Genomic DNA, 24,549 nt, shown 5'->3' with positions numbered 1-24,549 from the left:
ATCATACGCATAACACGTATTTGACGTGAAAATACGCAATAGTGCACAATTTGTGAACAAACATGCTACGTTGTGCAGGTTATGCAAGAATGCGTGTTTCACACCAAAACACCTTACATGTTGCGTTGCTACACTGTTTTTGCGCAATCATACGCATAAACACGTATTTGACGTGAAAATACGCAATAGTGCACAATTTGTGAACAAACATGCCATATTGTGCAGGTTGTGCAAGAATGCGTGTTTTACACCAAAACACCTTACATGTTGCGTTGCTACACTGTTTTTGCGCAATCATACGCATAAACACGTATTTGACGTGAAAATACGCAATAGTGCACAATTTGCACACAAACATGCAACATTGTGCATGTTATGCAAGAATGCGTGTTTTACACCAAAACACCTTACATGTTGCGTTGCTCCACTGTTTTTGCGCAATCATACGCATAAACACGTATTTGACGTGAAAATACGCAATAGTGCACAATTTGTGAACAAACATGCTACGTTGTGCAGGTTATGCAAGAATGCGTGTTTCACACAAAAACACCTTACATGTTGCATTGCTACACTGTTTTTGCACAATCATACGCATAAACACGTATTTGACGTGAAAATACGCAATAGTGCACAATTTGTGAACAAACATGCCACATTGTGCAGGTTGTGCAAGAATGCGTGTTTCACACCAAAACACCTTACATGTTGCATTGCTACACTGTTTTTGCACAATCATACGCATAAACACGTATTTGACGTGAAAATACGCAATAGTGCACAATTTGTGAACAAACATGCTACATTGTGCAGGTTATGCAAGAATGCGTGTTTTACACCAAAACACCTTACATGTTGCATTGCTACACTGTTTTTGCACAATCATACGCATAAACACGTATTTGACGTGAAAATACGCAATAGTGCACAATTTGTGAACAAACATGCTACGTTGTGCAGGTTATGCAAGAATGCGTGTTTCACACCAAAACACCTTACATGTTGCATTGCTACACTGTTTTTGCACAATCATACGCATAAACACGTATTTGACGTGAAAATACGCAATAGTGCACAATTTGTGAACAAACATGCTACGTTGTGCATGTTATGCAAGAATGCGTGTTTTACACCAAAACACCTTACATGTTGCATTGCTACACTGTTTTTGCACAATCATACGCATAAACACGTATTTGACGTGAAAATACGCAATAGTGCACAATTTGCGCACAAACATGCAACATTGTGCATGTTATGCAAGAATGCGTGTTTTACACCAAAACACCTTACATGTTGCATTGCTACACTGTTTTTGCACAATCATACGCATAAACACGTATTTGACGTGAAAATACGCAATAGTGCACAATTTGTGAACAAACATGCTACGTTGTGCAGGTTATGCAAGAATGCGTGTTTCACACCAAAACACCTTACATGTTGCATTGCTACACTGTTTTTGCACAATCATACGCATAAACACGTATTTGACGTGAAAATACGCAATAGTGCACAATTTGTGAACAAACATGCCATATTGTGCAGGTTGTGCAAGAATGCGTGTTTCACACCAAAACACCTTACATGTTGCATTGCAACACTGTTTTTGCACAATCATACCCATTTGTCACTGGTTTCAATATGTTTTGTGTTTGTTGATTGTGTCTTCTTTAATTCTTGTTTTTTCTCTAGTTGCACCGTTCTCTTCACCGCTGATAAATGTTTTTTTTCTTTATTTTGTATTTTTTGGTTTTTTTTCTTCTGCTGATGTGAATATTTTTCGTGCATTGTTTTGTCTTTTGGGTGTGCGTTTGTTGAAGGGTGAGGAGGCGATGCTAGATGTTAGACTTGCTGACATGCCGACTTTTCCACTTCTTTGTTTGTTGCTTAGTTTTTTCTGTCTATTCTCTTGTTAATGGGGGTGCTGTATGATTTTGGTTCCTGTTTACCCTGTTTTTCAATAGTCGTAGCTAAGAGTGGCGTCAAGCGCTGGAGTCGTTTTGTGGTGAGTTGAAGTTATTCAAGGCGACCGGAGAAGCAGAACTTCTGCAGGATGGCGGTGTCGTTTGGTGTTGGCTATGTTGCCTCCGGGGCATGGTAGCTTGTTGGGTAAAACAATGTTTTCTTGCGGTAGATGCGCTGTCTTGTAGTTATTGCTTTACATCTTGCATCCTGCTTTTCAATTCAAGACCTGTTTAGCTCGCGAACCGATTGCTTTGTATCACAAATGTGGCTGCGAAGGTGGTGCCGTCGTGACGCCTTTGAATGTTTAGTGTTGAGACTTGCTGTTGTTGATACTCGCGAAGCCGCCAGTACGGGCCGCGGTTGCATGGGTTCTGATGGATCATACGCTGGACGCGACGCATCACCGCATTTCATTTTTCAAAAGAACGCGCCTACGCCAGAAGATCCGCCGCCATATTCGTCAATGCACTCGTTCGGTGTTTGCCATATCGCACCGCAATTAGTACACCTTTTTTGTCCCTCAGCGTGAAAGAAGGTTGTTAACACCGAGGTCGTGGTCGTTGGGATTGGTTGGGGTGCAAGCGTCGCCAGTGGAAATTACGGTTCCTGCCACCGGTGGAACGGGCCACCCATGAGTTGATTTTGTGCGGCGACCACCAGCAGTGCCAGCCAACGCTGTCGGCCCGCGCATCCATTCTTTGCATTTGGTCGTGAAATGTGTCCCGGTGGGCCCCCGAGTATATTTCCCCAGATCACAACAAACGCTTCGAATAGGCCGCGGTGTCTGCAAACCCCCGGTCGGGCAACTGTGACATGCCAGCGACATTCTTCGCAATTTCGCCGCGCGCCTTCGTTCAATGCCACGCCGCAGCAGGGGAGTACAAACTGTGGTCTAATGCAATTGTTCCTGCCCGGTATTGTCACAGCTGACCACCGCAATTTGTGCAGGGACGGGTCAGTAATGGTAACTGCGCTCGCCTCCGGCATGGTGGAGAACGAAAGCGGGTATATCGAGAGGCTGGGCAGCACCGCCTTGTGAATTAGGAAGGGATTCGGTGCCTTTCGCAGGCCCACCGCCAGTGCAAGGGGTCCTACACAGCGGCCACGTGCAAGTGCGCCGCCGCTTTTGTTGACCTGATGTATCGTTTTTTCGTCCTCACTTGGGCTGAGGGTCTGGCCGGACCTCTGGTTTAAGAATGTCCATTCGCCGATCTAAGCCTCTCCGGGACAGTTTGCGCACACGGGCCTTATCTTCCCGCGGAAGGCCCTGTTGCATTGAAAAGGAAGGCGTTGGAGAAGTTTGGATCAGCGGCTTCCGTCCCGGCACGAAGTTACGGGTGGGGTTGTATAGTGCGCGTGCGATACGTCCTCGATGGTTTGGCTGTCTTTGTGCCGGTCCGCTCCGGTCGCCTCTCGAATACCTTCTGAGACGCACTAATGTCACACATCAGCTCTGCACGTGTCACGTAATTGTAAAAACCGGAAGTGTAAAGCACGCAACGCCTCATCTGGGTGATACGCCGTCGTCCAAACGGTTTCTATTTTCAGCGCCCTGCGGCTTGCTATTCGCTGTGTTTGCGCAGCGCGCCGTCCCAAAACATCTTCGGTACTTTTCCAACCCCAGCCCGAGCCCCACCGTGATGTTACATTGACGATAAGTGTTCAATGTAGCTGAGCAGTTTGCATTTCGTCACCGGCGTGCGGGCGTACATAAGTCACTTTTGCTGCCATTGTATCACAACGCCGGGGCTGCCCTGCGGTGTGCGGTCTTCGGGGTCCCTCTTCGTGTATCGCGCCGATAGCGCCAAATTATCCGCAAAAAAGCCGTCATGTGATAGCGGAAATGCTTCCAAGAGTTGGCTCTGCGAGTCCGAGGCTGAGGGGCACAGTGCGCTCTGATGCAGTTGCTTTATGCCTCTTGCAAGCGTCCGGCTGTTTAACAGTGTTTTGCCAACTTTTGTTCCTTTCATTCTGCTGTAAAATAAAACCATCAGCCGCTTTCCGTGTGACATCCAAGGCATTCGCGTAAACTATGAATGCCGCTCCCATGTGCGACGGCGACGGGTGACCAAGGGCCATCTGGAAGCGCTGAAGCAGCCTTAGCGTGGGGCGACCCGGCCGAAATCCCGGTTCTAGTGTGGGCCCCTCCCCCATAAAGTCCCCAATTCCATTACCAACGATGTTCTCGATGGCTTTGCGCGCGCAACTCATCGCTTTCACCGCCTCGTGGACATCCAAACGCTCCACCTTCTTAGGGTGTTTCTGTATGGAAATTATTGATAACTCTCCCGTGCAGCAGGTACGATTCCATTCCATAAACTCACGTCGAATGCCTTAAGGGCGAGGATAAGTAATCTGTTGCCCGGGGCGCGTAGGGATCAACGAAATGTTTCTCCTGCCGGTAGTCGGTTTTGGAGCACCGTCTCATATAGCCGCCAGGAGGTTGAATGGCCCCGACGCGTACACTTTCTTGACGCACCAGTTGCAACGGACCGGAGCCTTGTGCTTTCAGAACGGCACGAAACACCCTTCATTTGCCATGCGGCCTGGAAGCTACCTCTGCATGTCGACCAGTTCCCCCATTCAATGAGCGATGACACCTCGCAATCCCCTTATCGAGTTTAGTAAGTTGAGGCGTTGAGTGTTGTGGTGTGGCTGTGATTCAAGGAACAACCCCTGCGGTTGCAACACGGATGCCGCACCTCAGACATTTCTCCAATTCGTGCGCGTTCCACCAGTTCCAATTCTTCCGTCAGAGTTCGTCGGCTGTCCTGAGAAAATTTCTCCGTGTGGATTTGGTCTATGAATGCAGAGAAGCTGTTGGTGAATGGGCTCACCCCGTACGTTCCACACACTCATATCGAGGAGATGTTGACCATCACTGCTCGGTGAAGTTCTATGACATCCATTGGTGCGCCCCGCACTTCCCTTGAGGGGTGACGCATCAGGTGTGAGCTCCCGATGTTGGCACGCACACTTGGTGATATCGCCAGTTTGTTGTTGGCCCGAAGCTACTTACCGACATGGCGCCGCAGTAAAGTTATTCCCCTAGTATCTGATCGAATCGTGCGGTTCCACACCGCCGCGTGACTGTCACCTTTTGCACCAATGAGTTGTGTGCCCTCGGCCGCAAGCAGCACTCACACGCCGGGTTCTTCAAAGTATGGCGTGGCGGAATGTAGGTAGGCTTGGCCGTCGGCGAAGTAGTCCCCCTTTTCCTTTTTCCCAACCCATGGTTGTTTCAGTGTGAATTCCTTTGACAGTTATCTTGAGTCTGTTGGCGCTCCTCTGTGTTTAGCTCAAACCCCTTTGGTTAAATAGCTTGCATAGAAAACGTGCCAGTTGCATGCGAAACGGCAACCATCTGTTTGCGGCATTTTCGACCGCTTTCTCTACGCAGCGCTTCCTGGGGAGGGGTGTTGTGACGGTTTTAGGGAGGATGAGTAGTACCCACTTTTTACAGTGTTGTGCTTTTTTTCCTATTTTGCATTCGCCTTTCCGCTGCATGAGTTCAGTGAGGTCACTTTGTTGCACGCATTTTGTACTGCGAGCGTTGGAGGGTCTTTGGAGCTGTCTTTGATGCCGGAGATGCTTTATCATTTGTATCTTTTTTCATTCCAACTTCCACCGAGTGTTTGTTCCTTGTGTGCAGAATGGGCCCCGACACATGAACACGCTAATAATCGCACCATCTACATTTGTATCGTGTTATACTCTGCGCTTCGGTCAGTGCCTTTTGCATTGCCTGCTCTGATTCCTCAGGAAGTTCATTGTTTTTGCTGTCTTGTCTATTTGCTTCAAAACTTCCAACAGCTGAAGGAACTGCCTAATTCCCATCGTAAACCCCTATCCCTATAAGTGACTATTATTCCTTCAGGCGGCAATAACGTTTATCCCTCATATTCTGCGGAATCCTATTCCAAGGCAGCATTCCGGGTGATATGTGGGGTATTTAAGTTTCCTCCTTCGTCGAATTGCTACTCCATTGCCTTTCTGCAAACCTTCAAACTATCTCTTCCATGCAACCTTCCAGTAGTGGTCAGGTGATTCCAGATTTGGCCACAGAAACATATTGACACGAGTGTGTTCCACCACTCCTGAGCGAGTTTCGGTTTAACCGGCACTCTTCCAGTTTCCATTTTGTTACGAGCCTTGCATTCTACCTGTGCCATTCTCTGCCGATTTTAACACTCGTCGACCCCTAGAAGGGTTTGCTATATCAATGTTCCGAAAATACAGGCATCATTTTGCATTTCACTTCTTCGTCGCGTGGATGTATGTCCCCTTCCAAACGCAAAAGAAGCCTTCCTTTCCCCCCCAAATTTGTAGAGACAGTCCCTCACCATACGCCAGTATGTGAATCACAGTTGCCTCTGATATCTTCTCCACAACAGGAGTTGTCCCTACACGCCCACGGGAACATGCAAGAGCGTGCAAGGGACAACAAAGATATCGGTTCCCGCATCAGGGAGCCAATATCGTTTCCACTTCTCCCATTACCCCAACAACCAACAGCCGGCGAGCTGCCATGTCTCCCTGATGACAGGGTGCGAACAGTCATTTGGCCTCCCCTTTGATGATGCACTCAACCCCGGTGCCACGTGGGGGCTCTTGACGTCCCCGACCTGAGGAGGTTCTGCCCAAAGTTGACCTGTTGAGGCGCTGGCGTCCGCGGCCCCGACAGACGCGAGTCATTTCCCTCTGCTTTGTTTTTGGCTAACGCGAGGGATCCGCGTGTTCGCTGCTGGGGTGACGGGACTGCAGCAGTAAACCCGTGGTTCCCCCTGCGGGGGGGGGGGGGGGGGGACGTCCACACGGTATGGGGTTCGGCGGTTGTGGTGTGTCTCGTGAGCGGGAGGTACGCATGGTTTCCTTTTTGTGAGCCGGCGAGGGCGCCTGTGCGTAGCGGGGCGCCTTTCTGTGTAGGCCTCCGCCCGTGCGTTTCCGTGGGGTCTTCCGCCAGGTTTCAGGTAGTTTAAGGGATTGCTTTAGTGCCCGGGCGAGCCGACGGCCCTGCTAATTTCTGTCTAAAACCGTTTTGGAGGTGGTGCGAAGTAGTCGTTCATCGATGCCTCTGGCACCTATCGGTGTGGGAGCGGTGCGCAGTGCAGTGGACCGGGTGAATGAAGGTGGCGGCGCTATCGCAGACGTTTTCACATTGGTGTTGCTATTGTTTTATTGAATTCATGCTTTTATGGGTCTGTGAGTTGCGTCCGCTGCGCGCTGGCAAGTGCATGGTCGTTGATCTTTATGCCAGCCGTTGTTGTCGTCTCGGAAGGTGGGTTCCTGTTCGGGAATACTGATGGTAATGGGGTGCGCGCATAGGCACAGCCGCAAAGGAATCACTTTTCTGCACGCTCTGCAAGCGTCTTGTTGAAACACCGTGACGTTGGGTGTCACATCTGTGCCTTCGTCCGACTGCAGTGCGAGGTGTACTGACGCTGTTGAGAAGGGGGTAGCATTTGAAACAGTGCCATATTTCATACAACTTAACACCCGTTTGTAATATGTTGCCTACGCGCTTGATCAGCGTTGGGTGTCATACACTGGTGGCAATGAAGATAGTGTGCGTGTTTTAACAACTCATTATGCATGTGCTCGGTTTATGGTATGACTACTGGAGAAATACGGTTATTATTATTATTATTATTATTATTATTATTATTATTATTATTATTATTATTATTATTATTATTATTATTATCATTTACCCGAAATTAAGGTACTTACCGGTTCGCTTCCTAGATGTATTCATCAGCCCTTTCCACACTAAGTATCCTCGTTTCAACCTCTGTTGAAGTTATTATTGATACCTCCGTTAAAATAGATTACCAAGTTGGTTTGCCTTTTGGCTTTATGCCCGAGGCACTTTTATTCCTCTCGTTTTTCAGCACTAGTCAACAAGGCAGGTGAAGATGGTAAGCGCCACTAACAAGTACACTGAGTCTTACCTCGCATTCAGATACGGTACTCTCGTTGCTCAAACATTCCCCCGAAGTTCATTTACTCATGCCTCTTTGCAAATTTCTTGTACTATACTCACCGAAAAATTTCTAGCTCTCCTTCTTTCTTTTGGAGCGCACGACTATTGAAGCACGACCACTTAGTTATTGATATAGAAGGGACTTCAAATTTTTCAAGCAGAGACCGAGCGTTTTTAGTATTCGTTCAACTGAAACATACGGTGGGTCTCTAACGGAGCATTGTTCGAGTTATCCCAATGCGATAAATAGTTGAATTTCACTTCCGTGAGCTTATGTTTACTTCTTGATGCTACGCATGTCCTGATTCATTCCGGCTTTTGCATGCGGTGGTTCAAAGCGTTGGGTAGTTTCGAGTAACTATGTGGTTCAGTACTATTAAAGCTTCTATTTTGCGGTACCAAGGTTTATAATCTGCATCACAGAGTCAGGACGCAGTAGATGTGAAACAGAGTATACATAGAGTGGCTGCCAGATGTTAGTGTTGGGATAGCGAAGCAATGTCATTTGAGAAAGACGTGGTTAATGCCGTTATTGTATAAAATGGTATCCATATCAAGAAAAAACTGTGATGATTCTGCTTGGAAAAATACATATGCGTTGAGCTGACAGTCGGCGACGGAATGAACTTTCGTTTAACTCTAATTAACAGTACGTTGTCTGATGTCTTTATTTCCTTACCACAGCGTACCCGCAGGAGGGGGGTTTGTCCCACCTCTGTGTTTTTAACATCAGGGTGTGTGTTTCATGTTGCGTAAATAAATGGATGACTTTACATAAGCTACGCGTTGGAAAGGCATTGCACGTTTGCACGTTATTGTGTTTCTATTCATACAGTGAGATCCGGTATTTTTAGCTTATGTTCTCTTGTATTTTTGTAGTGAAAAACGGGAAATTGATTACTCTTTGTCGTTCGGATACTTGCACCAAAACACCGGGCTATGCAGGGGGGCACCATATTTACATGTTGAGAAGGGGCCGTGCTATAGTTGCTTTTGTGGCGGTCACTGCTATGCCCATCAGTTTGCCGCATTCACTTTTATTATCACCGGTGCTCACGAAAATGATTCGTTCCAAGCGCAAGTGGCTTTTATATCCGTTCCGGTTCTCAATGCTTCGCTGTGCCGAAGGCGAAACGGCTATCAAGCATAGAACAGTAATAAACCCAGGGAGTAAAATGAAGCAACACATATGATCAAGGGAAGCAGAAGCATATCTCACTGGATTAGGAAAAAAAATGAAAATGATCGTCACGATACACTTAGTTGGACCCATAGAGTGTTTGTTTTTATAGCAACTTCCGAATATCCAGGTATCTTTTGGTGTGGGATTTCTCCAAGTTAAAACACTACGCTTACGAGGGGTTATGGTGGTGTTCTGTATTTCCTATTGTTGTAATAAATGAGGAGTGCAAGTAACAGCACGTCGTTGAATGCGCAGCATTAATACTTGCCGTTGTGCTGCCGTGCTCCTTCCGCCACAGAATCTGCATCGATGGCGAAGTGGAAGTATTTGATTTGTCCTGCTTGTCTGATGCCATGAAGTTGTCGCATTGCGTGTCATTTTATCAAATATTATACCATCTGGTACTGTTGTGGACATTATCTGACCATTTACAGGAACGAAATGGCGTTGATTTTGTAGTTCACAAGGATAATCAGGACCGCTACCGCTTTCTGTTACTAGAGACTGGTATCTTAAAAAAGAAAAACACAAGCTAAAGCGGACAGTTACCGATGTTATCACATTTTTGTTCGGCGTGTGTGAAAAGGTATTAAGAATAAAATATTTACAGTGGTTTGTCCTTTACCCGCCTACCTACGATGTTAGCGAGCGAGCGTATTTTGCGTGTCAGGGTGTGTATTCTGTAATTTCTTTGTTTCAATTCATAGGCACTCTCGTGCCGACGTTTGTGTGTAGATTTTTTGTTTAGCTGTTTACTAATGAGGTTGTTGTAGTTACCTTTGCAGTTAGAAAATTTCGTATAAAGGAACAAATCGATTGACGAATATGTGGTTGCTCTTATATAGTCGGAAGGGGCATTTTTTTTTTTTGAATACTCGACTGATTCCCTCACAGCTGTTCATTCGGTGCTTATATCTTTGTAGTGTTCCGTAACGGAAATAAAGCACATGGTCCAAGCAGAGCGTCAAGATTATTGTGCAAAGGGATGTGAAGTGACGTGCGCAGCGTTACCCGCCCCAGTAAAGGCGTATATGAGGAGGGATCAGCGAGTGTGTGCGGGAGGGGTGTTACGTTTGCACGACTAACCCATTTCAGCGTTTCACTATTTATGTTAATGTGGCTATAGGGGAGGGTGATAGCATACAATACCGTCTTTCTTCGCGTAGTTCTGCGTAACATGTCTTTGTGCCCCTTCGAGGTGTGCGTAAGGATTAACAGAGGACTTTATTTTCTTGCGCGTTTAAGAAGCAGCTTTTTGCACGCGATAACATATTTATTTTGTTTATACTTGTGGTAAACACCTGCAACCTCCTTCGGAAGCTGCAGCAGTTGATGCAGTACCGATATATCTATTGTAAACCCTTTTTGTGTCGGCGTAGGAGTTCTGCAAGAAAGGAACAGGTGGATGTGGATCATCTTGCTCTGCCTGCCCCTGCGGTCGCACAGAAAAAAATGTGACCATACACCTATGCCATTTTTCTCTACATAAAATTACATTTCTCTCCTCGACATCGGAGAGGGAAAACAAGTCAAGCAACAACAGTGGGTAGGAAAAAATAAAATAGCACTTCCGCAAGGATATAGGGATTCGCGAACTCCGGATTAAGTCGCTTTAGAAGTGCTCCAATTATGGCTCTTCTGAATGTTATCAGTGAAAACCCACTAACTTTACAGCCTGGCCAAGTTATTGCATTCGATCATTTGGCAAACGGAGAGCACTGGCAGTGGGCTTTGGGCACGGTCGTCTCTTCCGACAAACATGTTGTTGTCGTGGAACAGTGGGCAGTCAATGAAGGTAGCTGCGAGACGCTGAAGCACAATATATCCAGCGAAATTCAGAAGGAGATGAAGCGCATGGGCGTGTTTCAGGAGCAGCTCTCCAGTGCGCGTGATAAACTGGCTGCCATCCGCAGCGAAAACGAAGACCGCGTTTCTGCCGCACGCGCCGTGTTTGAGGATGCCAAGGCGCGTGTGGCGAGCGTTGACGAAGTGCACATGCGGGAAGTAACGTCTCAAGCATGCCCCTCTCCAGTTGCCGTTGAGGTTCTCAAGTGTGTGCTCGCGCTGGCACAAAACGACCCGACAGTAACCAACTGCTCCACATGGGACGACATTCGTATGGAATACCGGAGGCCGAATGCCATTGCAGATTTCATAAGCGCAGACATCACTGGGAAAACGTACCCTAACGCTGAAGAGATATGTTCATCACTAAACGAGCAGCGTCTTTCGTCACTGGCTGCATCACGAGATTCTGAGGCAATCAGCAGCTTACATCACTGGGTATTAAGTGCTTTAGCGTATCAGGAAGCGTACTGCCGTCTGACAACGGACACACGAGTGCAGGAACAAAATGATGCCATTGCAAACTGCATTGCGGGGATGAAGGGCTGCCGTTTGAAGGTGATGAAGCTGAAGGAGGAGCTCGAACGGGGAGGGACGCCGACATTCGGAGGTCAGTTAACATCATTCACCAAAACGTCGGTGCAGCTTAAGGCTCCCCTCTCCTCCGTCATATCCATTGTGGGAGTTGATCCTTCAGCACAGGACTGCGTATTAACTGACGATGAAGTGGGGTTGATACTCGATAAGGCAGAGCAAACTCGCCTCCAGATAAATGATCACTTTTCTCATTTATCTAACAGCTACATGGAGGCGATGGCCGAGCTTCATTGCCTTTCAATGTACACAAGCGAACTTGAAGAAAGGCGTTTGAATTTACAGGAGCGTTTCGTGTTCAGTTTGTTTACAAACGCAGGCAAGACAAATGCTCCGCGTCGTGAAAGAATCGAAACCGACGTCGGGTTAAGGTCTGTTGAGGCCCCCAGAGGCGATTCTGCAAATAATATTAAGGACTTACAAGAAATTATCAAGGAACTGAGCAGCCATGATGAGCGTTGGATGTACCGGAACGAACCCACCGTCACCACCAAGCACAGAAAGTCTTATCCGGGGAGGGAGTGGTCGAAGGTTGTTGAACGCAAGCCAGAGGAGCTTCTGTCGACATTCAGGACCGAGCAGGCTGCGGCCTGCCATGTTCCTGAGGATGCTATTAGGAATATTGAGTTCACTGCTACATCGGAGAAGCTACAGGTGTCGTTTGACGTTCAACACCCAGTGAAACAAACTGCCGCGGAGATAAATAAGCGGCTGCAAGAATTTCCTTCCCGTGGAATGGATCGGATGCTTTGCGACGTGGACCAACCCAAAAAGGGTTTGGATCGTGCAATTGTTGAGGTGTGCCGCGCATTTGATCTCAGGGAGCATGCATTCCGCGGTATGACGTTCGACAAGTTTATTGAAGAGGTTGCTATGAAGGGCCGCGTAGGCGATAAGGATGCGTATGAAAGCGAGATAGGAGACCTGCTTATGCTTCTGGACAAAATCCATAACGAGAACCGTTCACTGCAGTACACGCTTGAGAAATCCGCCGAGGAGTTTCGCCGGCAGACAGCATCAACCATGCGCGAACAGGAGTCGCTGCGACAGCGAAATGGTGAGCTTCATGCTGAGATCGGTCGTTTGCGTGATTTGGTTGAAAAGCTTAGGGATCTTGCCGATAACCAGGCGAGTGAACTTGAGTTATTGAAACTCCAAAAAACCCAGGCGAATCAAATACGTGCACAGCGCAATTTGTCGACTTTCAGAGGGGACGATACCGCGGAACCGGTTTACTGCGTGACCCTTGACGAGCTCCGCGAGCAAACGGAGCACTGTGACCAAGTTGAACGGGAGCTAGAGCGGCAGCGGGAGCAGTGCCAGAATCTTCTCAACGCCCAGGACGACCTTCTGGCAGAGTTAAGCGGTGTTTCGGAAGAAAAGGAAAAGTTAGAAGCGGAGTGTGAGAGGCTCGAAGCCGAGCTTCGGCAGATGGAGGAGAAATCAAGACTGTCTGAGCAGGGGCTTTCAGAAATGACTCAACGCTTGGAAGAGAAACAGGCGGAAATTGAGGGACTCTTAGAGAATCTGGAACAGTTAGATGAACAGTTGGAGGCACTCAGGGCGGCCGAGAAGAGCGCACAAGCACACATTGAGGCGCGCGATAGGGAAATATCTGATCTTCAGCAGAGGCTTGAGGGTGAGATCGATGACCATATCAAGACAACTGCATTGCTGGAAGAGTTGCGAAAGCATTATAACAACCTAGAAGAGTTGTTCGACAAACAGGAGGCGGAACTCATGGCATACAGAGAGAAACGGCAAAATGCCCACAAGGTTCGCTCTCTTGAACCTACGTTACGACCCATTGGGACGCAAACCAAGCCGTTTCAGGAAGTGGTTAGCGCAGACGAAATAAGTAGTGAACCACTGCTTTCGGTGACGTTGGATGAGTACAACGACCATATGCATCGAAGTAACCAGTTCCAGCAAGAAAACGATCTGTTGCGACAGCAGCTTCAACAAGCCAATGACGAGCGAGAAAATCTCCACGACAGATTAGAGCAACTTATGGCAGAAAATCAAAGCCTAAGCGAGCAACTGCACAATATGCATGAGGAACTTGAAAGAGAAGAAAGGGATAGGTCCGGAGTTACCCTGCAAAACGAGCGCTTGGCGGAGGAGATACAGAGAAAAACCGCTGAAAACGAACAACTAGTTCTTGAAAATAACAAAAGTCGCAGTGACATCCGGAATCTTAATGTTCAGGTACAAAGACTCATGGAAGAACTTGAGCTGAAGGCTGCCGAAAATGAGAAGCTTGCAGAAGAGCTTGAGCTGAAGGCTGCCGAAAATGAGAAGCTTGCAGAAGAGCTTGAGCTGAAGGCTGCCGAGAATGAGAAGCTTGCAGAAGCCCTTGACCTGAAGGCTGCCGAGAATGAGAAACTTGCAGAAGAGCTTGAGCTGAAGGTTGCCGAGAATGAGAAGCTTGCAGAAGAGCTTGAGCTGAAGGTTGCCGAGAATGAGAAACTTGCAGAAGAGCTTGAGCTGAAGGCTGCCGAGAATGAGAAGCTTGCAGAAGAGCTTGAGCTGAAGGCTGCCGAGAATGAGAAGCTTGCAGAAGAGCTTGAGCTGAAGGCTGCCGAGAATGAGAAGCTTGCAGAAGAGCTTGAGCTGAAGGCTGCCGAGAATGAGAAGCTTGCAGAAGCCCTTGACCTGAAGGCTGCCGAGAATGAGAAACTTGCAGAAGAGCTTGACCTGAAGGCTGCCGAGAATGAGAAACTTGCAGAAGAGCTTGAGCTGAAGGTTGCCGAGAATGAGAAGCTTGCAGAAGAGCTTGAGCTGAAGGCTGCCGAGAATGAGAAACTTGCAGAAGAGCTTGAGCTGAAGGCTGCCGAGAATGAGAAACTTGCAGAAGAGCTTGAGCTGAAGGCTGCCGAGAATGAGAAGCTTGCAGAAGAGCTTGAGCTGAAGGTTGCCGAGAATGAGAAGCTTGCAGAAGAGCTTGAGCTGAAGGCTGCCGAGAATGAGAAACTTGCAGAAGAGCTTGAGCTGAAGGCTGCCGAGAATGAGAAACTTGCAGAAGAGCTTGAGCTGAAGGCTGCCGAGAATGAGAAGCTTGCAGAAGAGCTTGAGCTGAAGGTTGCCGAGAATGAGAAACTTGCAGAAGAGCTTGAGCTGAAGGCTGCCGAGAATGAGAAGCTTGCAGAAGAGCTTGAGCTGAAGGCTGCCGAGAATGAGAAGCTTGCAGAAGAGCTTGAGCTGAAGGCTGCCGAGAATGAGAAGCTTGCAGAAGAGCTTGAGCTGAAGGCTGCCGAGAATGAGAAACTTGCAGAAGAGCTTGAGCTGAAGGCTGCCGAGAATGAGAAACTTGCAGAAGAGCTTGAGCTGAAGGCTGCCGAGAATGAGAAACTTGCAGAAGAGCTTGAGCTGAAGGCTGCCGAGAATGAGAAACTTGCAGAAGAGCTTGAGCTGAAGGCTGCCGAGAATGAGAAACTTGCAGAAGAGCTTGAGCTGAAGGCTGCCGAGAATGAGAAACTTGCAGAAGAGCTTGAGCTGAAGGCTGCCGAGAATGAGAAACTTGCAGAAGAGCTTGAGCTGAAGGCTGCCGAGAATGAGAAACTTGCAGAAGAGCTTGAGCTGAAGGCTGCCGAGAATGAGAAACTTGCAGAAGAGCTTGAGCTGAAGGCTGCCGAGAATGAGAAACTTGCAGAAGAGCTTGAGCTGAAGGCTGCCGAGAATGAGAAACTTGCAGAAGAGCTTGAGCTGAAGGCTGCCGAGAATGAGAAACTTGCAGAAGAGCTTGAGCTGAAGGCTGCCGAGAATGAGAAACTTGCAGAAGAGCTTGAGCTGAAGGCTGCCGAGAATGAGAAGCTTGCAGAAGAGCTTGAGCTGAAGGTTGCCGAGAATGAGAAACTTGCAGAAGAGCTTGAGCTGAAGGTTGCCGAGAATGAGAAACTTGCAGAAGAGCTTGAGCTGAAGGTTGCCGAGAATAAGAGGCTCGCAGAGGAGGTGACCCAACGTCTGTCGGAGAAGGAGTTGTTGGCCGAGGATACTAGCGCGCGGCTACTCGAGGCTGACTCAGCCAATAGCGCACTGCAGTGTAAGGTTAAACATTTAGAGGAAAAACTGACCCTTTTATCATCTGAAAAAGAAACTGCATTAGCTACACTTGAAGCAGAGATAGTTGACTTACTAACTCAATTGAAGGGACTGAATGGTACAAACAGCGCATTGGAGTCACTCTGTGCGTCAAAAGAAAAGGAATTGGTATTTTTGCGGGAGCACTGTGAGCTGTGGACTGATCCCACCACCAAGAAGGAGAAGGTCATCACGCGTCACGTTAAGGTGTTTGACGGAAACGAATGGATGAAACTGATTACTGATCGCCCTGAAGCGCTTATGTCCGCATTTGTAATTGATGCGGGTAACGCTTGTCACGTCCCTGGAGATCAGATACACGAGGTTTCCTTTTTAAATAATAAGGAAAAGCATTAAACAGCCTTCAAGGTTTTTGTTTTTTTCTCTTGCACGTGGGATGCCACCAAAGGTTTACAGTGCTACTCGTTCTTAGGTTATAAAAGTGTCGTGTTGGTGTCGAAGATGTACCTTTGAAGATGTATTTATTGTTTCGAGCTGTTGTTGTCATATGTTTTTTACCTCAGGTTGACAAATTTTGTGGGTTATGCTAAGTGGGTACTCCTCCTGAATAGCACCTGAATAGAGCTGGTGTATAGGTTTTAATCTCTACCATGTATTGGCATCCTTAGAAAATTCATTTTTTGCACTATGCATTTTGTTCTTCGGTGCATTTTTTTGTGGAAGCTTTTGACCCCAGCCGTTGAGATCGGTGCTACCGGAGACTCAGAAAAAAAATTAGGGTTCACGATCTGTTTATGTTTACTGTGGTCACGAATAGTCTTCTGGTATTTCTCTTCTGTTTGCGTTTAATGGGAGGACAGCTAGCACGTTTTTCTTATTATTTGCCTTACACGTAAACACTTAGGCTTATATGTGTTTGTGGTTGAAGGTTTGCAAGCATGTTTACAGGACGTTGGGTTTACACAAAGGGGTGCACTGTGGCTGACTTGGTGACTGATGAGTCGACGCAGAAACCTATTATGAATGAGACGGATGGCATGACAGCCTCTTGTGGCTGCGTACTATTCCTAAAAAGTGACGTTGTTGGAGCTATGGAGAGTGACGGGCCGCAATCCGGAAAAGAATACGATGAGCAGGACCTCCTCTTCTCTGTTGTGTCTTGGGCACGAGGCGCTGGTAATACACACAATGAGTATTTGACGACAAATGGGGCAGAAGCACCCTCGCATTTTCCCATCACTTCACTAGGACCATGGACCGTAATTGAGCAATGTGCTGGAGATCCTTGCAGTTTTGGCGTAGTTGCCGGATTTGTGCTGCGTCGGCCGGCCGGTGGCGATTCTGACGTTGTGCTATGGGAATGGGGGGAGCTTGCTAGTTGCAGCACTCTTTCTCAGCTTTCACTTTACTTAGACAACCCCACGTCCATGGGAGGCAAGTGTCTCACTTAGCATATGGGAGCAACGTGCATTATACAGTGGTAGCGTTGCTAAGGTGACTTGCATGTACTTGCCCTCTTCCTTCTCGTTTCTTGTGCTTATGCCTGTTAAGAATCCGTTTGCAGTTCCTTTATTCTCCCTGTGGCGAGGACCGCTTGAACTTAACCAATTACTTTGCACGACCGTACACCATCTTTCTGCCCAGTTTTGTTGTCACTGTCACTACATCCCAGAAACAATGCCTAGTAGGCGAGTCACGAAGAATGGGACCCGCGGCTCACATCAGGTGCACATGAATAAGGTGAAGTTTGACCCTTACCGTTACAAGTTAGACGATGAAAAGGTACCTGCCAGCGTTTTGGCACGCATGACAAGTTTGTGCTGTCGCCGCTGCTGTGATATACTGCAATGGAAGGTTGACTACGGTAAGTACGCTCAACTACAGCGTCGTAAAAAGTGCAATCACTGCGGCGAGAATTCAATTTCCCATGCATATCATCATATATGCCAGACCTGTGCAGCAACTCTGCGGTGCTGTGCGAAGTGTCAAAAGCCTCCGGGTACGCCTTGCGAGGCGACAACAATGGACAGTAGTGGTGAAGACACGGAGGATTGTGATAGTGAAGGGGATCCTCATGGAGATGCTTCGGTCCCGAGGCAAGGAGGGGGAACAGGTGCAATGCCGGTGAAGCGCAGCTCGTGTAGCAACTTCTTGTTTGTTGACCGGGAAGATAGTGACGAGGATTTGAAACCGTTGAGAGGATTAGACATCCGTCAGCTAAAGGCCTCGAAGCAAGCTAATGTCCGGCAACAAGAGCGAGAACGCCTAGGCCGTTTGAGGGAGCGCGAACGGCGGACAATTCTCCGGCGTTCCGCCAAAGGGCCAGGGTGTGACGATGAGGATGATGACTCTATTGATGAGGAATAGTAGCAGTTTTCTTTGCGCCTCGCACCTATTAACTAACTAAAACCCCCTTTCCCCCATTGAAGGATACACGGGAGCAAGTTGCAATGAACGAGTAAATGTGTTTGTGGATCATTTCCCCTGAGTATGGGTTCTCCCTTTATATGCACTTGTTAACACTGAAGGTTTTAAATTGTTTGGTAAACAATAACCTCTTCCCCTCTTTTTTTTCGTCATCGGTGACAACATGCTTACATCACACCAAAACATCACCTCGCCGTAACATATGGTGGTAGAGTGTTCCTTATTTTTGAAGCTGAATGAGAGTGAACAGGACGCAGCCGACATGCCTTTCGCTTTTATTTCAAGTGCTGCTCTATTGCACGTGCAGCTGGTGCGTTTTCTGGTTTGTCACGACCTTATCGTTACTTATCTTTAAGGGTGCGACTCTATACTTTCCACCCACGGCGTTGTTCATGGAGATTATTTCAGTTTTCTTGCTTCTTGTGTTGGGTATTTCCACCCTTGCTCTCGGCAAGCGCGGAAATCTCCTTGAAGAGGTGGGGTCTACAAGTTTGACTGTGTTTCTTTTGCTTGTGGGGATAGGTGGTGCCGTATATTACATGTGGTTACAAACGTACGTTATGATGCTCGATTTTATTGTTTCCCTTGTGATGCTTGTCCTCGATACACTGACGGCACTTTGTGGGGCATGCACCGCCTTTGGCCTCTTTCGTTCCAGACGCAGCAAGTGGAACGGGATACTGTTGGTGGGGAAAGCGCCCCCAATCGCTGTGGTGGTCGACATAAAACATGGAAAAGGTGACTGAGTCCAGTTAGTGTCAAGAGCCGCTGTCTGATTTTGCCATCGTCACATACATACGCGTTGTCCTATAAGTTGTTTTAATGCTTCGGTTTATTCCCCCTCGTTAATTCAAGGCTTCTCACACTCATTCATCCTTACTTCCCTTTATCAAATCTTTTCATCGATATGACTCTCTCATCTCCAGCGAGGGAGGTTTAGGCAGCTTCTGTGCACGGAGGTCAGTTTTCTTTTGTGTGAAATCGGAGACGGTAGTGCCACAGGTATTGCTTTGAATCGGCGGCGGGGGATGCGTCGATCACTGACTTTATGGATTTCGAAGTTGTGGAGGCCACATGCCGAGCATATTCAGTCGTTAATAGCACGTTCTGTGAGTGAACCGCGAGAGCTCCAACAGGCTCGGACGTATCTGCACGAACTGAAATTCGAGCAGTCCATTGAGGAGGTGGATGATGCAACAGACCTGCTCTATTTCATGCATCGCGTATCGTATCCCGCAGAGAGCCACCTCGAAATGAAGGTGGGTGAATTTCTTTCAAAATGCGCGCCGCAGGTTTGTGGCCAGCACATTTTAGCGATCGGCAAGCGGATTCAGGAGGAGCCGGGCTCTGGGCCACTGTGGTCACGTGTTGTGTTTGAGCGTGGGTGGTTCACAAGCAGTGTTGTGGCTATGCTCAGTACCATGACGCTGGAGGAACACCTCACACTTTGTGCTTCATATTGGCACTCTCTGCTTCCCACGCCACAAAGTCGCTGCGGTCGCCAGCTTGTGTCGGGTTCGTTTGTAGCAGTGTCAACCAGACTAGCCGCACTGACAGCGCAACGCATTGAAGGGTGCGGTGATAACCGCCCTTGTGCGGTTTGCTTGTGCGCCAAACTCGGGATATTTTTGCGCGGTGATACCTTCGCCGAACTTCGTGCGGTTACCCTTTCCATCACCCGAGAGATGCTGAGCGCCGCACAGGTGTTGGAGGTGGCGAACGTTCTCGCAACGCGCCGCTCCGCGGAGACTGCCAACTCGGAGTGGCTAGTTGCGCTACAGGAGGCTCTATGTCGTCGGAGGACTGGCGAGGTTGAGGCCGCACACGCAGTTGGGTTGCTTCATTCTATGGCGGTGCTTAATGAGACAACTCTCAGTGAAATGTTTGAGGACTTACTGCTACAGCTTCTTCCGGGAATGTCACAAGACGAAATTTTGAAATGCTGCGAAAGCCTTTCCACGCTTTCTGGTACGGCTCCCCGTATTCGTACTGAACTTCATCGTACGCTATGCACCATGGCTGTGGCTGGAGCGAAAGGGAAAAATTTTGTGGACAAAGCTGTACCGTGGCGGCTGCGTTGTTTGTCAATGGTAGCACCACAGGAGGCCGGTAAGTTACTTGGACGGTTCGAAGAAAACATACAGGATGCGGAAGCGTCACTTTCACCCTCCGACACAAGGGACCTCATCCGCGCCATGCGTTCATTGCGGGTGTTTCCACCGCGTGCCGTCACTCTTTGTAAGGCATCTTATCTTGCCAACCCACTACAATCCTTCAACCAGCAGGATGCGGTTTACATGATGTATGCAGGAGCGCGCGCGGGTGAAAGTGCCACAAGCGCTTTTTTTAAAGAGGTAGTTAATCGCTTCACGACGGTTCGTAAGTTCGATCGTCGCAAGAGTGGTCCACACCAGACCAGTGTATTAACAGCTGAGTTACTGGAAATGGTTTTGCAAGCACTTCAGATTGCAAAAGGTAGAAGTCTTCTCGACGACGCCCGAGTTTACGCGGTCCTTCGTAGGACGCTGGAGCAGCTGCAGCGTGAGGGGTCCCTATCAACAGAAGCTAACATTCGTCTGTTGAGGTTGCTGGCGGGCTTAAATGTTGGGAACGCATCGCTACCGACGGTTCTGCTGACCAACGTTTCAAGGGCCCTCACCAGTCTGACGTCTGCGGACGTTCGAGAACTTTGTGAAGTGCTTGTCGCCCTAAAATCTCGCGACGTTTTGATGTTTCGTGCGCTTCTCGAACACCTTGGCCGCTGCGGTCCCGATCGCACGAGTCTCACTGCCATAGCCGTGGCTGCACGGAAGCTGAAGTTCGTGACATACTTCCAGCAATCCGGATTGCTACAGAACCTGACATCCCTCGAAGGATGGAGCGTATCGGATATTGTGCTCATTGCTGCCACTTGCAGTGAAAATCAACGCGCGGGCTTTCTTGCGCTTCCTGGTGCGGATGTCCTGGCCCAGGCGCAAGCAGAGGACCTGACAACGCTTGATCTATTTTTGATAATATCCATTGTAGCTGATGCGAGGAAGCAACTTCTTTCAATGGCTTCGGCGCTTAGCAAACGCCAACCGCTTGGTGCCAACGACCTGGAGGCAGAAGATGCACTTAGGGCGATTGTTAATGTCGTGGACGATAAGGATGCGCTTGCCGCTGTTTGTCGTTCAGCGACCTCTGCGTTACAAGCCATGGACGAAAATATGTTGATGCGCACGCTTGAGGCGGTTAGGCGAGCACCTGAACTCCCTAACGTTTTTTTTCGAGTTGTGGGAAGGTGTGTCTTGCGTCTCGCCAACAGCATGACCGCTGACAATGCTATTCAATGGCTGGAGTTGTATGTTAAGCACAGCATACGCGACGATAGCGTGGGGAAGGCGCTTCTTTCAAAAGCCCGCACGCGTAGTAGTAATTGTGCGGACTTAACAGATAAGTCAATTCGAAAAGCTGCTGCCATGTATGGTAAGTCGTACGCCTTGCACTGCAAGTTGAAGAAGAACAAGGAAAAACCTGAATGGCGGTCCTTTGAAGTAGGTTAAACACTTTTCGAGATGTGCGTGTACCATTTTGTTTGTACTGACTGTTCTTACCGAGTGTCCTGGGTCTGGTCCCATGTATTTTGTATGGATTTTTCCCTCCCAGCGGTTCGATCGTACGCCTACCTTTCCTATTTCTCCATTGATCTGTATTGTTACTTGGTTTATCATCGTCGCTTTTGTTTTTAATCATCTGTCCACTACCTTTACCCCTTTCTTCGCCTGAAATGATTCTTCCTTTCGTCCGTTGCTGTACCAAGGTGCTTGTCCTTTTTGAGGGGGAGGAATAGTACAAGGTGACCCATCACCTGTTGCCATGCTGCGGAGGACTGTAACATCGTTGCGCAACGCACGGGAGTTGCATCGGTTGCTGCCGGCGCTGCTGCCGCTGCTCGATCCACCCGTGCCGACCGGGGCTTCGGTATGCGCCGCGCACCTCATTGTGGCCACTGGTCACGTGTCCAAGCAGAGGGAACCACATATGTCTAATTGTCCCGTTCTCGAACGCAAAATCCCGCTGTCTGAGATCGCGAGCGATGATAACTTTTTGAAACACCCTTGTGTGCCGTGCCTCAAACACCGAATCAACTTTCTTGCCAGCGAGGATTTCTGCTATGACTTTGTAGAGCGGTGTGGGTGTGGGACCGATGGCGCGCTACCGCCGGAATGGCGATGTATTGTTGAGCGGCAGTTCGGATCGATGGCCGCTCTTGTGGAGGAGCTCGTTATACATGCGTCGAACCGCCGAGAAGCCGGATGGACGTGGTTAGTCTACGATGCACAGCAAGCGGGGGAACGGCCGCTCCTCGTCGTGAATATGCCCGCTCAACGCTCCCCATTACTTCTCGGTCTTTGGCCACTGGCAGTGGTCAACGTAACGGAAGCTGTGCTAGTGGAGGCAGTTCGTGCTGAATCCAGCGGATCTGTAGCGGCGGCTCCGCCGCCACCGTGGTGTCGTGCAGCGCGCGCCTCGCTTTATGATACTAAAGCTGCGGCTGAAGCATTTGCCATGACTGCACCGATGTCGGAGGGCGTGGGTAAGAAGTTGAGCGAAATTCGTGAGAAGGTAGCACGTGACGCCGTGTCTCGGATGAACTGGGGGTTCATTCTTCAGCAGTTAAAAAAAGCAGAGACCTACTACGCCTCCAGTGATCGGGGGGAGAAGATCCGGGTTCATCGCATGAAGTTGGAGCGTGAAGCGGTAACGAAGGCAATGAGCGGGCTAAGAGACAGTGGGGCTACTTTTTTGACACATGATACGGTTGAGGTTACAACAACACCATCTGCTAACAGCGAACCCTCCTCTCCCGAACGCGTGCCTGGGGTGCAGGCCAAGCAGCCCCAGACGGAGGGTATGGACCCATGCAAGAACAAGGCTTCTGCGGAGCCTGATCCCAAATGTACGCAGTTGCCTGACGGCACGTGGCAATATTCATATCGTAATGGAGATGTGACACTTCTCAAGCCCGATGGTACGAGAGTATTTAGGAAAAGGGAGTTAACTACAACAGCCTACCCTGACGGTAGTATGCTGTTCCAATATGCAAACAACACGTCCATCCTCGATCGCGCCGACGGTGTGCGTGTGACAACGTTCGAAGATGGCACGACGAAGGAGGAGATGATTAGGCGGTAACCTGTTTCTATCTTCACATATGGGGGCACTTATCGTTGTTTATCTATATGCACGTGCGCATGTACATGGGTGGGGTCCACCGATCTGTTTTTCCCCTTGTTGTCCCCTCCCCCTTTCCAGTCCTTTCGTGTGCTACCGTGGATCGTCGGTCTCTATGACTTCATCTACTGTGAGATCCTTTCCACCCTCAAACTTTGTAATTTACAAAACAAAAAAAAACAAAAAAATAAATTGAGCGCAATGTTTACACCGTCGACCCGATTTCTCTGTTCAGCTAGGCCCCTGCTGTGGTTTGGTCGTCGTGGTGTGTTTGCGGCACCGCATCCTGAAAAAGCCAAAACAGGCGGCGAGGATGCCTTTGTGGTTCACACAAGTGGAATTGGAGTTGCGGATGGTGTGGGTGGCTACGCAAGTTATGGTGTTGATCCGGGAGTATACACGCGGAATGTCATGAAACATACGCTTCGTGCGCTCCAAGAAGATGACAACCGCGGGACCATTGGGGCGTTGCAGGCCTTAACCTACGGGTACACGGAGGCGCAGAAGCTGAAGCAGCCCGGGGGTTGCCCCGTAACTCTTGTGACCCTTCTTGACGGTCGCTTTGCCTCTGTCTTGAACCTTGGAGACTGTGGGACGATTTGTTTGCGTAGTTCCAAGCTTTTCTTCGCAACAGAACCCCAACAGCATAGCTTCAACTGCCCGTACCAGCTCCCCGAGGATCCGCCAAGCGTTGGGGACCGAACAACGCTGGAGGTAAGTGAGGGCGACGTATTTTTGTGTGCAAGTGATGGATTGCTCGACAATGTTGATATGTCAGACATTCTTCGGCATCTCGACGCTGTCAACCGTGATGGATGCCAACGGGTCGCGGAAAACCTTGTGGCTTGTGCGTGCCGGAACGGTGCAAACAAGGGATTTGACTCGCCGTTTGCCAAGCAGGCGCGCGCCGTAGGCTACCACTACATGGGCGGGAAACAGGATGATGTAACTGTTGTAGTGGCGCAGCTGACCCGTGGGACTGTGGCACCAGATGATTGTCCTAGCCTTATCACGGAGCTTCTCGATGTGCACAAGACATGAGTCGCTTGTTATAGTGATAGTTGTATCCATACATAGATATATATCTGGGTGCATGCGTTGCGCTGCTTATGTGTCTGTAAGTTGCTCACTTTTTGCCAGCTGGCCTTTGCTCCTTACTTTTTCTACCTGTCGTTTTTGTTTCAACACTTTGTCCATTGTTTCAAATAAAAGTTTGTGCCAAGTGGCGAGCGACACGCGGGAAGGTGTTTTGTAAAGGCATCTGCCACACTTCCTTTGCGTAGTAAAGAGG

The 24,549-nt window shown here is 48.7% G+C and overlaps 12 protein-coding genes across 12 annotated transcripts; 10 read left to right on the top strand and 2 right to left on the bottom strand.

The window, feature by feature from the left end:
* Nucleotides 1-370: 370 nt before the first annotated feature.
* Nucleotides 371-1,771, top strand: TbgDal_IV3740 (T. brucei spp.-specific protein; the record flags this gene model as incomplete). Its single annotated transcript, XM_011774661.1, has 1 exon — nucleotides 371-1,771. One exon carries the CDS (start codon nucleotides 371-373, stop codon nucleotides 1,769-1,771), a length of 1,401 nt encoding a protein of 466 aa, XP_011772963.1.
* Nucleotides 1,772-5,262: 3,491 nt separating this feature from the next.
* On the bottom strand, nucleotides 5,263-5,568 carry TbgDal_IV3730 (hypothetical protein, unlikely; the record flags this gene model as incomplete). The annotated part of the gene is made up of 1 exon (XM_011774660.1): nucleotides 5,263-5,568. The coding sequence occupies one exon, from the start codon at nucleotides 5,566-5,568 to the stop codon at nucleotides 5,263-5,265; it is 306 nt and encodes a 101-aa protein (XP_011772962.1).
* Nucleotides 5,569-6,245: 677 nt separating this feature from the next.
* TbgDal_IV3720 (hypothetical protein, unlikely) lies at nucleotides 6,246-6,545 on the top strand (the record flags this gene model as incomplete). Its single annotated transcript, XM_011774659.1, has 1 exon — nucleotides 6,246-6,545. The coding sequence occupies one exon, from the start codon at nucleotides 6,246-6,248 to the stop codon at nucleotides 6,543-6,545; it is 300 nt and encodes a 99-aa protein (XP_011772961.1).
* Nucleotides 6,546-7,152: 607 nt separating this feature from the next.
* TbgDal_IV3710 (hypothetical protein, unlikely) lies at nucleotides 7,153-7,452 on the bottom strand (the record flags this gene model as incomplete). Its single annotated transcript, XM_011774658.1, has 1 exon — nucleotides 7,153-7,452. The coding sequence occupies one exon, from the start codon at nucleotides 7,450-7,452 to the stop codon at nucleotides 7,153-7,155; it is 300 nt and encodes a 99-aa protein (XP_011772960.1).
* A 1,356-nt stretch (nucleotides 7,453-8,808) lies between these two features.
* TbgDal_IV3700 (hypothetical protein, unlikely) lies at nucleotides 8,809-9,144 on the top strand (the record flags this gene model as incomplete). The annotated part of the gene is made up of 1 exon (XM_011774657.1): nucleotides 8,809-9,144. One exon carries the CDS (start codon nucleotides 8,809-8,811, stop codon nucleotides 9,142-9,144), a length of 336 nt encoding a protein of 111 aa, XP_011772959.1.
* A 1,619-nt stretch (nucleotides 9,145-10,763) lies between these two features.
* On the top strand, nucleotides 10,764-16,010 carry TbgDal_IV3690 (flagellar attachment zone protein, putative; the record flags this gene model as incomplete). The annotated part of the gene is made up of 1 exon (XM_011774656.1): nucleotides 10,764-16,010. The coding sequence occupies one exon, from the start codon at nucleotides 10,764-10,766 to the stop codon at nucleotides 16,008-16,010; it is 5,247 nt and encodes a 1,748-aa protein (XP_011772958.1).
* Nucleotides 16,011-16,552: 542 nt separating this feature from the next.
* TbgDal_IV3680 (hypothetical protein, conserved) lies at nucleotides 16,553-17,065 on the top strand (the record flags this gene model as incomplete). Its single annotated transcript, XM_011774655.1, has 1 exon — nucleotides 16,553-17,065. One exon carries the CDS (start codon nucleotides 16,553-16,555, stop codon nucleotides 17,063-17,065), a length of 513 nt encoding a protein of 170 aa, XP_011772957.1.
* A 52-nt stretch (nucleotides 17,066-17,117) lies between these two features.
* On the top strand, nucleotides 17,118-17,981 carry TbgDal_IV3670 (hypothetical protein, conserved; the record flags this gene model as incomplete). The annotated part of the gene is made up of 1 exon (XM_011774654.1): nucleotides 17,118-17,981. One exon carries the CDS (start codon nucleotides 17,118-17,120, stop codon nucleotides 17,979-17,981), a length of 864 nt encoding a protein of 287 aa, XP_011772956.1.
* Nucleotides 17,982-18,277: 296 nt separating this feature from the next.
* Nucleotides 18,278-18,787, top strand: TbgDal_IV3665 (hypothetical protein, conserved; the record flags this gene model as incomplete). Its single annotated transcript, XM_011774653.1, has 1 exon — nucleotides 18,278-18,787. The coding sequence occupies one exon, from the start codon at nucleotides 18,278-18,280 to the stop codon at nucleotides 18,785-18,787; it is 510 nt and encodes a 169-aa protein (XP_011772955.1).
* Nucleotides 18,788-19,069: 282 nt separating this feature from the next.
* TbgDal_IV3660 (hypothetical protein, conserved) lies at nucleotides 19,070-21,586 on the top strand (the record flags this gene model as incomplete). Its single annotated transcript, XM_011774652.1, has 1 exon — nucleotides 19,070-21,586. The coding sequence occupies one exon, from the start codon at nucleotides 19,070-19,072 to the stop codon at nucleotides 21,584-21,586; it is 2,517 nt and encodes an 838-aa protein (XP_011772954.1).
* A 313-nt stretch (nucleotides 21,587-21,899) lies between these two features.
* TbgDal_IV3650 (hypothetical protein, conserved) lies at nucleotides 21,900-23,219 on the top strand (the record flags this gene model as incomplete). The annotated part of the gene is made up of 1 exon (XM_011774651.1): nucleotides 21,900-23,219. The coding sequence occupies one exon, from the start codon at nucleotides 21,900-21,902 to the stop codon at nucleotides 23,217-23,219; it is 1,320 nt and encodes a 439-aa protein (XP_011772953.1).
* Nucleotides 23,220-23,459: 240 nt separating this feature from the next.
* On the top strand, nucleotides 23,460-24,299 carry TbgDal_IV3640 (protein phosphatase 2C, putative; the record flags this gene model as incomplete). The annotated part of the gene is made up of 1 exon (XM_011774650.1): nucleotides 23,460-24,299. One exon carries the CDS (start codon nucleotides 23,460-23,462, stop codon nucleotides 24,297-24,299), a length of 840 nt encoding a protein of 279 aa, XP_011772952.1.
* Between the last annotated feature and the right edge of the window lie 250 nt (nucleotides 24,300-24,549).

The sequence above is a fragment of the Trypanosoma brucei genome, chromosome 4, assembly GCF_000210295.1.
Source record: "Trypanosoma brucei gambiense DAL972 chromosome 4, complete sequence".
NCBI lineage: Eukaryota > Euglenozoa > Kinetoplastea > Trypanosomatida > Trypanosomatidae > Trypanosoma > Trypanosoma brucei.
The sequence above is the reverse complement of the archived record's forward strand: the minus strand, read 5'-3'. Positions and strand labels throughout refer to the sequence as shown.